The sequence below is a fragment of the Aethalodelphis obliquidens genome, unplaced genomic scaffold (genome assembly GCF_003676395.1).
Source record: "Aethalodelphis obliquidens isolate GAN/ISIS:26980383/991018 unplaced genomic scaffold, ASM367639v1 scaffold23, whole genome shotgun sequence".
NCBI classification, from domain to species: Eukaryota; Metazoa; Chordata; class Mammalia; order Artiodactyla; family Delphinidae; genus Aethalodelphis; species Aethalodelphis obliquidens.
This window is the reverse complement of record NW_020837967.1, coordinates 20,564,185-20,582,109: the sequence shown is the minus strand read 5'-3', so window position 1 is coordinate 20,582,109 and position 17,925 is coordinate 20,564,185. Positions and strand designations below refer to the sequence as shown.

Sequence of the window (17,925 nt, the reverse complement as noted above, 5' to 3'; positions counted from 1 at the left end):
AATTCCCATGGGCGCCATTACGGTAATCGTGGAATTGTTTAAACCAGTGCCCTAAACAACACGCTGCCCCAAGGCCCCGCCCTCCCTCCTGTCGGAGGAAAACTTAAGCAACGTGGCGTCGTTTCACACTGTCATCTGGAGATTTCACTCCCATTTCTCATATCTTGGCACCAAGCTTTATAAATATTGCCCCATTCCTTTACCCAGTGACTTACTTTCTTGTCTGATTTATCCTCCCCGGGTGGTTGGAACGGAGTTTACTCGGTATTAGACCCTCTCCTCAAACTCGGCCGCACCATAGAATCACCTGGAGGTTTTTGTTTTTGACATTCCAGTGCCTGGCCTTGACCCCGGGAGACTGGCTTCTGTCTTTCGGCTCCCGGGGTGCTTCTGTCATGCAGTCAGGGTTGAGAACCATTGCCCCACGGGAAGGGCAGCATGAGTCAGCTCACCCTCGTGGGTTTAGGTCAATCTGCAAAGCTTGTCTAGAAAATGATCGATCAGCGGTTCAAAATCACCAGCCAACATGGCGACAAAACGAGCAAAACTCGAGTACTTACAGATGCAACGTGAGTGACTGCAGGATGGTGTATCTCCTCATATTCAGATGCGAATATGGACAGACCAGCAGGTCCCAGAGGAGAAATCTTTCACAGCCATGTCGCCAAAATACCGTGAGCCCCTCCACAGACAGAGAAGGTCCGTGAGCGCGGCTGTGCTTCATGGGCCCATGGCTCCTTTATTTGTATTCGTGAGCTACCGGATGTGTCTGGAGGTCGTTGGTTGAGTCTAGGGCCCACCTGTTCACTCACTGAGGGGAATTCTTGGCACCGGGGCCGGGAATGTTGGCCGTGACCTCTAGAAGTGGAGCAGTGGGCTTCTGCCTGCCCCTCCTGGGGCTGGTTAAAACCGTGTGTCTTCTCCCCGCAGAGCAAGGCCGGTTGTGACGGTGGGAGCCCAGCTTCTCCTGCACCCGGTGATCATCAATCTGGATAATAAAACCTGCCAGATTCCAGAATCGATGGCATCTGTGGCCTGGTGAGTCAGTGCGGTGCTGCCAGCCCGCTTCGGCGGACTCAGATCACCTGGAGATCTGGTGCACATGCAGCTTTGGGCACCGCAGGCCTGGGATGGGGGCTGAGACTTTACATTTCTGAAGAGGCTCCAAGGGGGTGCTAATGCTGTGGGTCTGTGCACCACATCTGAGTAGCCAGTTGTTAGTCTTTCAAAAGAAAAATAAAAGGATCTCTGACACGATGCTGAACTTTTGCTGTCATGGGAAGGCCATTTTGCCAATCTACAGCCTCCACATGTGATGAGAAACAAAAACACTTGAGAAAATTCCCGACAAAGTAAATCTTGGAGATTTCTTTTAGAACCTTGGCATACTAAAATACACATTAACCAAACTGAAAATATAATAAAATACCTTGATGCTTGTATTTGCATATGCATATGGAAACCACTTTTCAGACATATGTATTGTCCTTTTTTTTTTTTCTTAAATAGGCTTGGGTTAAATTACTTGGTTTCCTGTGCTGAAAATAGATGTCAGTTTTATAACCTCACATCTGTATACAATGAGACAGAAGGTAAACATTATAAAAATAGAGATTTTTGTGTCCTCAACTATATTTCTGTGGCCATGATCTCATCGTCAGGAATAGTCCTCTGCCTGGCCTGTAGGTGGACAGGCTCATACACCTTCTGAGAATGTTCCTCGTGAATCTGGCCGGTCACCCGAAGGCAGTAAGAAATGGAACTTGGCTGTAGCACAGCTCAAGGCAATGCCACTTTGCTTCTCAATATGTAGGTCCTCCAGGGTCAGAAGTCTGTCATATTGGGTAATGCCTTAGGGTATATTCTCTGAAAGATCAACAAACATTTGGAGCATTTGAGATTTACCTCCATTTTCAGATGATATGGTCGGTTCCTGAGAAAGTCAGAATGCAGAACACACCAGTCTGTAGACCCACAGAAGCCAGTTTCAGCACGTTGCTCATGGCCTTGGACAGGGGTTCAGACTGGAGTCAGAGCCTTTGAGGGTGGTGGATGGGGGTGTAGAGGACCCTGAAGAATTCTTTGAAAAACCTCCTTTGCTGGGACCTCTCGGTTCAGGGAGGCCTGTCTTCCCCTTAAGCAGCTTCTGAAAGTAGCTGGGAAATGCCCTGAGCACATTTTAAAATGGTATGAAACCATAAACTATTATAATGAAAACCTGATCTGAGAAAATATGTGAAAGAGCTAGCTAGCATCTCTCCTAACCCTGGATGAAATGAACATGAAATGAACAATGAGTGCTACTTGGGCACAAGTATTAAAACTGGTATTTCTCCCAACAGTCCTCTGTTTGCACATTCATCACTGAATGGACTTCTAGACTGAATTCTTTAAAGCATATATGTGTGGCACACTCTGGTGTGAAATGTTGTTACGAACGAGATCATCTTTTCTCAGGATTTTTCAGTTTTTGAATTTTTTTAAAAATTGAAGTGTTTTTTTTAACAGATTGTGGGATCTGTTTGGTTTTATGGAAAGAATATTCCTTTTTATTTAAAAAAATTTTTTTATTTTTTAATTGTTTTTTTCATGGAAAGGCATTTTATTTTAAATATAGCAGATTGGGAATTTGGGATTGACATGAATATTACTTTTTAACAAGAAAATTGCCTTGTTTTCGCGAACTCTTGTTGCATTAAATCAGATTTGTTACGTGGGCAAATTACAATTATTTATTTGATTCTATTCCATCCATTTCCTGAAAGATGTTTTATTTTCACATACAAAAATTTTGAATGGGTAACTCAGAGTATCAGAAGATGGAAAATTAACAGCGGGTTCAGTCTCGAATGTGCTTCTCGGATACCTTTTAAAATGTATTATAGGAATTTAGCTCATTTTTAAAAAAATGATTGAAAAGCATTTGTTGATTTTCTTTTCTGTAATTTTTGTCTGTATTTGATATAATCTTGTACATCTGAAAACTATTAAGTAAACCTCTAACTGGGAAATAGTTCTCCATTTCCCTCAATGTGAATTTCTCTGCCTTTCAAACAGCTGTGTAATTTTTTTTTTTTTTTGCGGTACGCGGGCCTCTCACTGTTGTGGCCTCTTCCGTTGAGGAGCCCAGGCTCCGGATGCGCAGGCTCAGCGGCCATGGCTCACGGGCCCAGCTGCTCCGCGGCATGTGGGATCTTCCCGGACCGGGGCACGAACCCGTGTCCCCTGCATTGGCAGGCGGACTCTCAACCACTGCGCCACCAGGGAAGCCCAGCTGTGTAATTTTATAAAGTTTCTGCTACTTGCATTTCTAAACTAGAGAGAAAAAAAAAAAAGCCAACCCATAAATATTCACATAATTGTTACCTAATGAGAAAGATTAAAACTGTTTGGTAGGGCTTCCCTGGTGGCACAGTGGTTGAGAGTCCGCCTGCCAATGCAAGGGACACAGGTTCGTGCCCTGGTCCGGGAAGATCCCACATGCCACGGAGCGGCTGGGCCCGTGAGCCATGGCCGCTGAGCCTGCGCGTCCAGAGCCTGTGCTCCGAAGCGGGAGAGGCCACAACAGTGAGAGGCCCGTGTACCGCAAAAAAAAAAAAAAAAAAAAAAAAAAAGCTATTTGGTAAAAAAAAAAATTTTATAAATATAAAAGTTAATAACTATCCCCTTTTCAAATTTGGAAAAACTTTTCAGATATACCTAACTTTATGTAAAACCTGATATTTGCCATCACTGAAAGAGCATTGAATTTGTTAGATTGAAAAGTGAATTGCTTTGTACTTTTAAGTCCTGTTTCACATTTATCTCATTCCTCTTCTCCCATATGTGGCTACGAGCACCATTACATCACCAGGTCATTATTCTAACCCTTCCTGCATTGGGTTAGGACTAGTATTAGAGGATTTGTAAGGTACTGTCCTGCCTTCTGAAGCACCAGAAGTATAGCCCAACAGTTTCATTTAGAAATTATGTGATGAGGGATCTGGGCTGGTTTAATGGAGTTTTTTTGCTCCAGTCAGACCTATTCATATTGACTATGATCATAAATGCTAGTCTGAAATTTTAATTCTAATTTAATAATTCACAGCTTTCTCTGACAAGTGTGCGTTATAATTAGGTATAGACCTGTGAGTGCACCTAAGTATCTGTTATATAAAACATACGATGTATATGTGTGTGTTTACATATAATATGTTGTAAATTCAGAATGAATATTTCAGTGAGGTTTTCTTTTTAGATCAGAAGAGAATGCTTTGAAAGTTATAACTTGGCAACTCTTTTCTGCTAAAGACATCTATAAGCCAAAAAGTTTAGGTTGGAGTGCTATTATCAATAATTCAGTAAGTCGTAGCGGTTATTTAAACTTGTATGAAAAAGTTAAAATCGTCCACTTAATGATATAAAGATAACAGAAAGGGGGAACTAAGAAGTATAGAATAACACTGACATATAATTTATAAACCGAGTGACCCTTCAGCTGATGACATCGTTTTTAAATCAAATTCTTCTCAAAAGGAGGAGATAATGTTCACATTCATAACTTTACCTCGTTTGCAAAAAATTTTATTGCTTCTCAATTGTGTTAGACAAAATACTGTATGTAAAATTATTTGAATCTATAGATATAATGATAATTTTATTACAAATAGGAATTTATCTTATACAAGCTAATGAGTTTTGCCTATTCAGTATAAGGATGAATAGAAAAACGGTCAACAATTTTAACACATACCCAAGTACCTCCAAAAAAGTCAGACACAGAAAAAATTCCAATTTTGAAAGCCAGACCTGCTACAAAATTTAAAGATGTGATTAACTATTCATCTTTCTTGAATTATTCCAATTGAAGTGGAAGTGGGCTGGAATTCATGATTTCTCTGGGGAAGTGGTACAAACACTTGAAATAGCAGAGACATCTCGGAAAACGTTTGGCTTAATGGTATGTGACAAATTACTTACCCTGAAGGGAGACATTGACTGAGGTCACGGGAGCTAGATGAATCCCAGATGTGACACATCTTCATTATATCTGACACAGGAAGCTGACACATAATTAAAGCACGACTAGAGATTATTTACTCCTTTTGGATTCTGTGGAAATATTCAAATCATACTAGAGTATTTACTAGTAAAAACGTTAAGGCTGTCATTAAATCATACTTAAGTATTTTCTTACATTTTTACTTTCTTAGAAATGTGAAAAAGCCCCATCTTGAACGCTGGCGCTTAGAGCTTGACATTTTTCCATGGGGAGGTCAGCACATGCAACAGTCAGGCAGAGACCACTGGCCGGTCCTCATTCCCTCCAAGGCCACAGGATAGACCCAAGTGCAGGCCATCCTGCAAGCCACAGCAGGCACCTCCCTGGATTGAGTTTTAGGGCATGTTCAAGGCAAAACTACAAAGGTCTCTCCTACACATCCATCCTTTTTTTATTGACCTTATACACTGTATTGTTGTGCTTACCAAGCCTGAGATGGTCACTCTACACTCCCCATTTTCCTTCTTTTTCCCTTCCCTCTTCTGGTGTCTCTGCCTCAAATTATATCCCACTCCTGTCAAGTACCTGCCTGAGTTCTTATCTCCTTCCACGGAGAGTGGATTATGGGTTAATCGTACCGTGATGCTCCGTGCCTCTCAGAATTAAATCCAAATTCTTTTTTTTAATTGAAGTGTAGTTGATGTATAATATTATATAAATTACAGGTATACAGCATAGTGATTTACAATTTGTAAAGATTATACTCCATTTATACTTATTATAAAATATTGGCTATATTCCCCATGTTGTACAATATGTCCTTGTAGTTTATTTTATACCTAATAGTTTGCACCTCTTGATCCAAATTCTTTAAAGTGATTTTCAAAGCCCTGTTCCCTACCTACTGACCCAGCCAGCCTCGGCTTCCTACAGCTTTCCCCATCTTTCTCTAACGCACCAGATTTCTTCAGGTTCCTCAAGTTGGGGTCACGTGCTTGCTCACCTCCAGGCTCTGCCACTAGCTGTCCCCCTGCTGTTCTGCCCAATTCTTCACTCCCTGGCACATGGAAGATATTCACATGCATTTCTTGAAAAAAGGCAGCAAGTAATTGATCAATTAATCCACTGATTAAATCAATCGACCTCTAGTAATATTTTAAGTATTACCTTCCTATGTAATAATGTCACCTTTCTTAATCGTATTAGAATTGTTGGATATATATATGTATATAAATATATTTTTGATAAGTATATATATCAATCAATAAATATAGGCATATTTATTTGTTTGGTTTTGTGTGTGTGTGTGTGTGTGTGTGTGTGTGTGTGTACACTAAGAGAAGTATAGAGGAAAAATAAAGCATTCGTTTTATCTGGGGTAAGGTAAAGGAAGTTTGCTACTTCAGATTGAAAAAGTTTATTAACCAATAAATTATTGATTATTATTTCCCCTAGCTTTTCTTTAAGAGTGTGTGCATCTGTGGCAGGCCAGAGCATTTCAAACACAATCGGTGAGCATATTTTCAGTTTTCCACTCCTATACCATATCAAGAAAAGTCAACAGTAAGCGGTGCACAGACCATTTAAAGCTTTCAAAGAGCTCTTCGTTAGCACCAAGATTTTTGTTATAAATATGGGAACTTCTACATAAACAGTCCTTGAATAATTGGTACTGTCTGTAAGAACAGACCTAATTATGGGGGAAATGACTTTTTGTGTAAAACCATTACAAAACAAGTTGTTTAGCTTGGGGGGTATTTTATCAAATCTTTGCAGCTCGTGTATTATTTTTGATCCCAACTATGGAAAAAATGTTTCCTGAATAAGCAAGCTGAAATAGGAATTCGTATCTCTGATAAAGCGCTACATTCACTGAATACTTTTCCTTTCTGGATTATATTTGCTTTATGTCTGTCCTTTAGGCCTGACTGCCGAGGTGCAGTTAGATTCCCTGAAACAAAAAGGAGCCATTAAACGCACGCTCTTCCTTGAAAACCATCAGTCACATCTCGTCTTCCCTCTCGTGATAAAGGGGCAGAAATCCCTCCAATGCCAGGATTTTACCGTTTACCTTCGAGTAAGTGTTCCAGAATCACCTTTCTGGCCTCTAACATTGAAGTCCAAATTCCAACCATTTTTCTCCATTTAAACATCACAGTGGTTCACACAGACCCACATCTATTTTCATTTTATAGGAGAAATCTTTAAGGCCACACACTCCTCTGTTGGGCCTGACTTCAGCCAACCTAATGATGTATTGCTTTTAATTCCGAAGCTGCTTCTTTTTTTTCTTTTAATTGTTATTAGAGTATAGTTGATTTACAATGTTGTGTGAGTTTCTGCTCCTAAGCTTCTTCTTGTTTTGAGTACACTCCTTAGTACTAGTGCTAACTCAGGTGGTTTTCATTTCCAACTGCCTCCCCGCAAAAAACATAAAAGTTAGACACAATTTATTTGAATTTTTATCCTACGTGAGGATGTTCGGCCAGATTTTATCAATGTGCATTTCTGAGCCAACTTAGGAGAAGGGCGAGGCATTCAAAGGCTTTATTAAAAGTAAATTATAATTACATTTTTAAAGCAATGGATTTTTACAATAACTCCTAAACCCACCATGAAATAAAAAGCCAAAACGTGTTATGATACAGTTATTTCATCTTCTTACCGGTGATGACGTTGTGAAGCCTCTTTTCATTTGGTCTCCTCTTTGAGGGGATATAGTAAGGGGAAAACCTGTAGAAAGCAGAGTTTACAAACACATTGTAGAATGAGAAGCTGGTGCACGACCCTCGTGTCTCATTATGACTGATACTGGCATCCGGCTGAAGGGCGGCATGCCCACTCCATGGTTTGGGAGTTCCTGTGTGTCCAGACCTTGCTGCCGGTACTACCCCCTCCCTCCCCAGGAAGGTTCTGGTGCTTTTTCTAAGGGAACTTCAGATGTGCTGAAGGTGTTTTGAAGTTCATGCAAACAAGGACTTAAAGAGATGATAAGAAAGGAAGAGAATCGAGAGGTTTTCTTCCTCTGAGCCCAAGGGGACTTACAAATTCTGCCAGCCTCATTAAGATAAAAATCCCAGTTCATGAAACTTTCAGTGACGTTTCCTGTGCAACTGATTTTTAACTGTGCAATCTGACCAATCCGTGTGAGTTGTTGAAGATCTGGAGAACCTGAAGATTGCTTCCAGAAGCATGTATTTCAACGAAGCCTAAATGATTCCAACTCTGAACATACGTTCATTAAACCGGCTTCTCTATGCCACGTCCACAGCATGTGCCTAGGCCCGCTGGGGTGATAGTTACTTCATGGTTCACTTTTAACGGCCAGAGGCAAGTGCTGCCTGCCTTCCACCAACTAACATCTTGCAGCCATTTTACAGGGCCTTTCTTGAGTTTGTGATTATTTTCCCTAGGATGAAACTGAATTCCGAGATAAACTGTCTCCAATCAACATTAGTTTGAATTACAGTTTGGATGAATCCACCTTTAAAGAAGGTCTGGAGGTGAAACCAATATTGAATTACTACAGGGAAAACGTTGTTACCGAACAGGTAGGTCCTGGCCCGTCTTTGATGGTATATTCTCAATCAGGCCCTGGGCATTGCTCCTGTGACCTTAAGATGAAATCCAGGCCCTTTTGTTTTCATTCCTGCATACATACTTGTAACATTTGGGAGATTTTCTGAACATGTTTCCTGAAACACTGCATCCCTGTGTTTTCAGAAGCCCTTCCCCTTGTGGAACCAAGATTTAATTTGTTCAAAATGTGGCCGTAATAGAAGCAGTACAGCCTGTAATCCTCAAACCATCGGCCAGAGTAGCATTCTTTACAGACATTTCAGAATGAATTGGAATCGGGCTCCTAAGTAAGCTAGCCTATAAGGGGAGGTCACTGCCAAACAGAGTTTCTAGCTAGGTAGACTCATGCAGAGTGAAAGGAAAGCTTTGGTTTAACTTGTGGGATCATTCATAATTTCCAAGAGAAAGGACGGGATTCAGGTTTTCCCAGATTCTTCCTGATACATGTTTTTCCACAACACAGGCTCACATCCTGGTCGACTGTGGAGAAGATAACATGTGCATTCCTGACTTGAAGCTGTCAGCTAGACCGTAAGTTTAAATAAATAAACTTGTCCATTTTACCTAATGGCATACAGGTGTTTACTTAAAGCTTCTCTGGAGAAAGTATACACTTCCAGCCACTACCAAAATAAGTGCACTGCGTGAAATTTCTGAGCTTGGCTACACTTTGGGTTAGCCTGTGGCTTAGGTCTTTGTCATTGGTGTCAAGTAACACACCCCAAGACCTTGCCTGAGCCGTTCCATCCTTCACCAAAAGTGGGGGGAAATGCTTCTGTTTGAAGTTAACTCATCTCTGGTGGTTCCGGTTGCTCTCCTCTCTACCTGCCTCAACCCATCCCCACCCCAGGAACTATCTTGCTGCCAGCGTTTGGAAGCTTCTTGGTAACCTCTCAAGGGGACTTTTTCCAAACTTCATAATCTAGCCACTGTCCGAAGCAATAGCTTTGCTTAAGGGTCACAAGTAGGCATTTCCAAATGCTGTTTCAATTTGAAGTCTGGAGTGAATTAAATGTCCTCAGAATACCTCACAATCAGCTATTTGAGATCTTCCTTTATCTGCCTCTTTCTTCCCTCTTATTTTCCACTTTGCGTCACACTCAGCTTCCCCTCCTACTTTCTAAACCACCTCTCTCCCTCTCTTCCCATTGCCCATCTTCCTCCTATGGGATGTTTTCAGGGATGTGCTGAAGCCGTCTCCTCCTGGCTTGTGAGCTAATTGTTAACTTTTCCGGAATTTTTGCTGGCAGATCGTTAACTATGTTGGGAGCTTGAAATTGATCACAGTGGGAGGATTTACACCACTGGAATCGGCAAATGCTACACATCCTGGTTTTCTTTGTTTCCTTTTGTTTTTGAGAACTGGTTGTTACTTTATTATACAGGTTTTTTAAAAATAAATAAATACATAAATTTAGTTTTGGCTGCGTTGGGTCTTCGTTGCTGCGCACGGGTTTTCTCTAGTTGCGGTGAGCGGGGACTACTCTTCATTGTGGTGCGCGGGCTTCTTATTGTGGTGGCTTCTCTTGTTGCGGAGCATGGGCTCTAGGTGCACAGGCTTCAGTAGTTGTGGCACACGGGCTCAGTGGTTGTGGCTCACGGGCTCTAGAGCACAGGCTCAGTAGTTGTGGCACACGGGCTCAGTGGTTGTGGCTTACAGGCTCTAGAGCACAGGCTCAGTAGTTGTGGCGCACAGGCTTGGCTGCTCCACGGCATGTGGGATCTTCCCGGACCAGGGCTCGAACCCGTGTCCCCTGCATTGGCAGGCAGATTCTTAACCGCTGCACCACCAGGGAAGCCCTATTATACAGTTTTTAAACGTTACTTTCCATTTACAGTTATTCCAAAGTAGGGGCTCTATTCCCTGAGTTGTACATACATCCGTGAGCCTGTCTCAGACCCAGTGGTTTGTACCTCCCCCTGCCCCCGCCCCCGATGTTGCCCCTTCCTCCACTGGTAACCACTAGTTTGAAGCGCTGGTTGTTAAATATTTACCAGAACACCCCTGGATGGTTTCCTGTCCTTCTCATCCAGACATAGTTTTGATTCTTCTCACCACCCCCTCATGACGATCCATCTTGTTTTTTTTCCCAGTCTTGCATGTTTACATCTTCCTCTAAATAAAATACCCATGAATCCAGAGATGCACAGTACCTAATGATTCTTTTTAAACTGCATTTTTAGAGATAAGCATCAGGTCATCATTGGAGATGAAAACCACCTTACGCTCATAATCAACGCGAGAAATGAAGGGGAAGGTGCCTACGAAGCCGAGCTCTTTGTGATAATTCCAGAAGAGGCTGATTATGTTGGGATTGAACGCAGCAACAAGGTAATGCCTGTAGGTGATCTGGAGGAGGAAAGAGCTCGGTATATTTTTGAAGACAAATCCATGTTAAGTCATCTTAGCTGAGGATTTCTTCCTCGATAAAACAAAACAAAATGGCACCTTATTTTGTTAAGCAGAATAGCAACGGCCCAGGAAGGAAGATGGTCTTAAGCAGTATTAATATCTTTCTCGGCCACGGTGCAAAGATAAACTGGCCCAAGATTGGGAGTTGAAACACGGAAGACAGCTGTCTGAAAGAAGCAGCTCATCAATGTGATCCATCCGCTACACTCCCCAAGCTAACTCCCACCCTCCCTGGCTGTTTTCTGGTCTTTGAGTTCCTTTATGCTTCAAGCAGGTCCCAGGAGGTCTGGTTTTCATTACTGCTTATGGAGGAAGGTCCGACCACGCCCAGCTGAGCACTGAAAACAGCCTAGACAGGCACTGGAAAGGAAACACGTTCATGTTTTCTTTTTTCTTGGTCCACCTTTTCGGGACCGGGACCAAGAAAAAGCCAGGTTTTTGTCATTTGCCAGTCCTGCAATGCCACTATTTGTTAAACTCACAGCAATGCTTTTTACAGATTTCCTTTCCTTATCACAATATGAATCTTCCCACTCAGAATATCCTCAGGTTCTGCTCTAAAACCATTATAAATACAGTGAAGGATAACAGAGAGAGTCCCTTGGTTTCAAAGATACACAGACTCACAATTAAGGGCAGAGACCAAGTTTCACACTTTTATAGTCATCCCTGCACTTCACGTAGAAGTCGGCATGATGAGTGTTATTTAAATTCTTGCTGATGGATATGTTCATTTAACTGAAGTTTATTAAAGTTCTGCTACTTTCCAAAAACTGCATCCTCTTGGGAACGTGCACATTCTAATGATCAAATAATTTAATGAAAAAGAATTCCTCTAAAGAAATGCTAACAACGGTTGTGATGTCAGTATTTGAAAGGCATTTACAAACGTGGGGAATACAAAATTCTCTGCGCACACCGCTAGTCTCATGACTTATGTTTTGACTGAATTATCTTCTCAGTGAAAAAATAACCCAGAGGAGCAATAATCCAGTATCTTTGACAGTTGTACAGTCATCACGAGTTTCTGTTGAAGAAATCTGTAGGAACATATCACTTAAGAATAATTACATGCAAATAATACATAAACAAACAATGAAGCTCAAGTATGTTATTTTAAAAAATGTTCCAGGGCTCTTCCTATATTTTTATTTCAACTCCTTTTCTGTCACTGCACCCCTGACTTTGTTAAACAAAGCATCTATTCAAAATATTCTTCTTTTAGCAAAACATCTAGTTTACTGTTCACTGTTGGGTGGAAAACACAGGAAACATTTATCATTTCTATCTTTGGCTTTAAACATTATAACAGACATTATCTATAATCTCCAATGAGTCTTTAACTGTTTTTCCTCCATCAGTTTCCCTTGGGCAGAATCTGGTTTGACATGACTAAGCCACATTCTAATTCCTTCTTTGTTGTTAAGCAGTTTGAAGTTTGTGTCTCTTTTTGTTTATACTTGGTTCAAGTTTTGTTTTTTTTTTTTAACAATTTTCTCTCAAGGGGAAGAGTATGAGGGATTATCTGATTGTCAGTTTTGTTGTTCTCTGGCTAAAAACATTCATCTTTTCGAAAATGTAGAAGCTGATCATCTCTTCCTCTGGAGACCTTAAGGGAGCCAGCCTTTACAGTTCTTTTCGGTGACCTTCTAAATTTTTCTAGGAATAAAGGCCCATGTGCCTTATCTTTTTATTATTATTGTTGTAAACTATATGTAACATAAAATGTACCATTTTAACCCTTTTGAGGTGTACAGTTCAGTGCCACGAAGTATAATCACATTGTTGTGTAACCATCACTACCGTCCATCTCCAGAACACTTTCATCACCCCAGACTGAAACTCTGTACCCATGAAACACCAACTCCCTCTTGCCCCCTTTCCCCAGCCTCTGGTACCCAGTGTTCCACATTCTGTCACTATGAATGTGTCTATTCAAGGGACCTCATACATGCTCCACTCCTCTGTCTCAAACTACCTCACATGCAGTGCTTCTGGAACTAGACGTCATCTTCCCACACTCTTCCTCCCTCTAGTCTGTCTCAGAGAATCGCGCCAGTCTCCACCCAGTTTCTAAAGCCTAAGTCAGTCCTACACCTGTCCAACCCTATCCTCTCTCCATCTCACTGCCACGGTCACTGCCTTCCTCCAGGCTGGCACAATCTTCTCCCAAGATGGCTACACCAGTCTCCTAACTCATCTCCCCATCTCCCAGCCTCCAGCCCCTTCCCTGCATGGGAAGCTCTCTTTCTTTCTTTCTTTTTTTGGCTGTGTTGGGTCTTCATTGCTGGGCTTTCTCTAGTTGCGGTGAGCAGGGGCTACTCTTCGTTGTGGTGCACGGGCTTCTCGTTGCAGTGGCTTCTCTTGTTGCGGAGCACGGGTTCTAGGTGCGTGGGCTTCAGTAGTTGTGGCACGTGAGCTCAGTAGTTGTGGCACGCGAGCTCAGTAGTTGTGGCTCATGGGTTTAGTTGCTCCACTGCATGTGGGATCTTCCCGGACCAGGGATCAAATCTGTGTCCCCTGCATTGGCAGGCGGATTATTAACCACTGCACCACCAGGGAAGCCCTGGGAAGCCCTCTTTCTAAAATGCAAATCTGACCCTGTCACTCTCTGGCTGAAAACCCTCACTAGCTCCCCATTGCTTATAGGATAAAGTCCTACAAAGCCCTGAGATGACTTATGAGGCCCTTAATTACATCAACCCTGCTGACCTCCTCAGCTTCATCACGAGTCTTTGCTTCTTTCCTTTACCTCCCACCCTAGTCCTAGAGGGATGGAATTTCTTTTCTGTTTCTGTAATACCTATGCGCCCTCCCGCCACAGAGAGCTCGCACCTGCTGTTCCCTCTGTAACTCTACTCTCTCATCCCCTTTCCCCAGCTTACTTCTTACTACTCACCCTTCAGGCCTCAGCCTAATAACGACTGAGGCTGCTGAAATTCACCGAGCAATTGCTATGAGCTGGGCTCTGCTCTGTGCTCTTGCAAGTAGTCAATTTACTTAGTCCTCATAACAGCCTGATAGAGAAACGGTAAGGCTATCATTTTCCCTGTTGTATAGATAAGGAGAAATTCAGAAACATGCCCAAAGGTACACAGCTATTACGTAGCAGAACCAAGACTGACACCTCAGCTGTCAGGTCCAGGCCCGTCTTCTTAACCACTGAGTTGCCAGGCCCCCTATGAGGTTATGTCACTTCCTCCAGGATGTCTTCTCTGATTGCTTACTTCTATGTGCCTGTCCTCCTCCAACACTGTGAATTTCTGCTCTCATGAAACTTAACAAACTGTACTAATTGTGTGTTTCCAGTGCTTGTTACAATTGCTTGTGATTCCTTATTACGATTCTTATAAAAATAGGACATTTAAGGAGGACAAGGGTGTTTTGTTTTTTTTTTTTTTTGATCAGTGCCTGGTAAGTGGCAGGTACACAGTAAATATTTTCAGTGAATGAATAATACTCTAAGAGCTATAAATGGATGAGAACAAGATAGTCCCAGGAACAGCTGAGGAAAATAATCTAGAAATATCTACAAAAACAATCATTGTTTCTCCCACTCAGAGAGAGGAAATAAAGGTTAAAAAAAGAAAAAGGGTGGGGAATCTGGGGAGAGAAAAGATCTCTGATTGATGTGAAAAAGCTATTTCTAGAAAGCTGGGGAAAAAATGTACATATGACTTTCAACCTTCAGATAAGATAAAAATATTTACTATAGAAACCAAATCCTTGAATTATGTTCAAGGGACACGTGGGTATTTTGGAAAGCTGTTGCTGAGTTCTTTTTTTTTTTTTTTTTTCCTGTTTTCAGGATTGAGTTAGTAATCCCAACACAAAACATCTCTGTACAATTAGAGCTAGTTATGGATCCTTCAGAACTTGAATACATGCTAAAGCTACCTTTGAGAAGGAAAAATATTATCAGCTTTTGGAAAATATGTTTCTTACCTCCTTAGGATACTAACATGTCACTCAGGTTATTTGCAAAGAGCAGGTATTAAATGCTGCCTCTGAATATCAGAGATTTCATTTCTTTCCCATGAGTTAAAACACACCTTTCAATGGCTGATGGCAGGAAGAGGGCTTTATAGTGCTTGTCCATTTCATTTCAGGCTCCTCGTAGGAAAGATTGGGAGCTACGTTTGCTGTGTATCTCCTGACACCGTCTACTGCTTTGTGCTGGACGTTTTTCTAGGCACTGGGAAGAGAACAGATACAAAAAACCCCCTGCTTGCTTAAGCTCATTTTCTTAAAGCGTATGATTTACCCACAGAGCTCTTGACTTAGGTATCTGGGGTTCATTTGCCTTTTCTTTGTTTTGGTTTTGGCTCTTGGTTTTTCTCAACCATGTGGAAAGAATGGAAAGGAGGTGGTTTCTGAAACTTATCCTTGAAAATTCACATGACTTCCTTAAATGAAATTTCGATAGAGCTGAGCGACGGCTAAGTGGTCCTCGTATTTGGAACCCTCTTCCATGGTCCTCTCATGGGGTCCTTTGTGAAAGTCCTCAGTTTGCAAGCTTATCTTTGGGAATGAGGCTGACAGGTAATACATCAGTAGCACTTACCAAGTTAGAGTGAAATAATGGATGAACATATGTAGCTATTACCACGGGCAAGAGCAGGGCCATAGGGACATTAGGTTTTGAAAGATGGAAAGGGGCTCAGGGTGGAGATCCAGATGTGGATTTCTAGCCTGAAGACACAAGGGAGAGCTGTGACCAGAGGACAGGAGTCCAAAGATAAACCTCCTTTACCTTCCCCTCCGTCGGGTGTAACTTTTTTTTTTTTTTAATGCTACCACATAGAAATAACTTTTAATTCTCTCCACTCAGTTTATATATCCTTGCAGACTGTTTTCTCTGCCCACACGTACACACCTCCATCTCTACGTCTACGTTTCATAGACTATCTTTCCAGACCAACACTCACAGATTTAACACATCCTTTGTCATTCTGGCATGATATTCCGCTGTAAAGATCCATTAATTTAAACACGGGAACATTTATAATAACACAAACATAGGTCAATAACTCCTTTTCCACTAGATTTCACTGTTTTCCTTTCATGTGTTTTTCACATAAACACAGGACAGAAGACTAGAAAGCAAAACACCACAATCTCAGTTTTTTCCACTAACCTGAAACCAGTGTTGAATCACAACCTTGTTCTTGCTAAAATAAACAGTATTTTAGACACAAACACAGATGCTGCAATAAATATAACCCTTATTTTCCCTTTGTACTAAATTGCCATTATGGTACAAATAACAGGCTTTGGCAATGGACACAAAAATGCAGTTTAAGATCCAGATCATCTCCTAAAATTATTCTTTGAACCTCAGAGAAATCTCCAAAATGAATGAACAATAATCTAAAAATTATTCCTGAGCTATGAGATGCTCAGGTGCCCAGTTAAACAAAGCAGTGTTCAAGAACTGGGGCCCAATAAGAAATACACTAACACCACCTCATACAATCAGCAAAACAACAGTCTCCCCAAATTTTCCCCTTAAAAATTACATCATCCTCAAAAACTTCAAAAGAGAACTATCATATGATCCAGCAATGCCACTTCTGTGTATATATACAAAGGAAATAAAATCAGTATCTCAACTGATAACCTGCACATCCATTTTCGTAGCAGCACTATTCACAATAGCCAAGAGGTGGAAACAACCCAAATGGCCATCAGTGGGTGAACAGATGAACAATATACAGTACACACATACAATGGAATATTATTCAGCCTTAAGGAAGGAAGTTCTGCCACATACTACAACATGGATGACCCTTAAGGACATTAGGCTAAGTAAAATAAGCCCGTCGGCTGTAACCTTGAGACCTTCTCCAGCACACAGTTCTAAGTGCCTCTTCAAACTTGAGTTTTTATACATTCTAATCAGAACAGGATATGGGGCAAGACGGGAGGTGAAAAGCAGTGGGTAAACATAAAAAAGTGTTCTCTTCCCAAGTATTTATAGGATTGAACTAAGATTGGGTGTGTAATCTCAAAATGGAACCATGGTATGGAGAAATTTGTGTCCAAAGCAATTCTCTTGCAAATGGTCGTTGCGTTGTAGGATAATCTATAATATACATCTTGCTGTCATTTCATGTTTGCAAAAATTAATTTGTTTAGTTCTGTTTAATTATCCATGACCTTCATGGCCCAAACTGAACATGAACAGTAGTGCAAATCATTTCAAAAATGTTCATATAAATAGTCTACTAAGCATTTTCAGGGACTTCCCTGGCGGTCCAGTGGTTAAGACTCAGCGCTTCCACTGCAGGGGGTGCAGGTTCAATCCCTAGTCAGGGAACTAAGATCCCACATGCCACGTGGAACAGCCAAAAAAAAAAAAAAAAAAAAAAAATGTGTGTGTGTGTGTATATATATATATACACACACATATATATATGTATATGTATATATACATATATATATATATACACACACACACACACATATATATATATTCTACTAAGCATTTTCTTCCTCAATGAAACACAACAAATGTGTTTACCCATAAAACATGTTTCTTCTTAAAATTAAACTTTGGTCTTTTCTCACAAGCTTCTCTTCTGAGTTGATGGTCACACATGAACCCTTGGGCTCAGGCACTCACACAAGTGTTTGAAATCAAGAGAAGCTGCCTGGCCCGCAGCATTGCTTTTGCGACAGGATGTCGTTTATTCCGCCCCTGACTCCACACTGGTGTTCTTTCCCGTTGCAGGCACTGCGACCACTGAGCTGTGAGTACAAGATGGACAATGTCACCCGAATGGTGGTGTGTGACCTTGGGAACCCTATGGTGGCTGGAACAAACGTAAGAGAAAACCAGATGCACTTAACTGATTTCTGTCTAATTGAATTTTAAAGAGAACTAGTGGAGAGCACCCCCAATTAGCACTCAGCAATTTAGCACCTGGCAACCAAAACCAATTAGGCAGGA

At 41.4% G+C, this 17,925-nt stretch overlaps 1 protein-coding gene across 3 annotated transcripts in view; it reads left to right on the top strand.

Annotated features, from left to right (window-relative positions):
- The window catches only part of ITGA8 (integrin subunit alpha 8), a 181,185-nt gene that overhangs the window by 94,461 nt on the left and 68,799 nt on the right, over positions 1 to 17,925 (top strand). For all 3 annotated transcript variants that reach the window (XM_027121954.1, XM_027121953.1, XM_027121955.1), the window contains exons 15-21: positions 931 to 1,038; positions 6,437 to 6,492; positions 6,904 to 7,058; positions 8,395 to 8,532; positions 9,024 to 9,091; positions 10,745 to 10,892; positions 17,707 to 17,799. In XM_027121954.1, the coding sequence (XP_026977755.1) occupies positions 931 to 1,038; positions 6,437 to 6,492; positions 6,904 to 7,058; positions 8,395 to 8,532; positions 9,024 to 9,091; positions 10,745 to 10,892; positions 17,707 to 17,799 (766 nt within the window). The remainder of the gene's footprint in view (positions 1 to 930; positions 1,039 to 6,436; positions 6,493 to 6,903; positions 7,059 to 8,394; positions 8,533 to 9,023; positions 9,092 to 10,744; positions 10,893 to 17,706; positions 17,800 to 17,925) is intronic.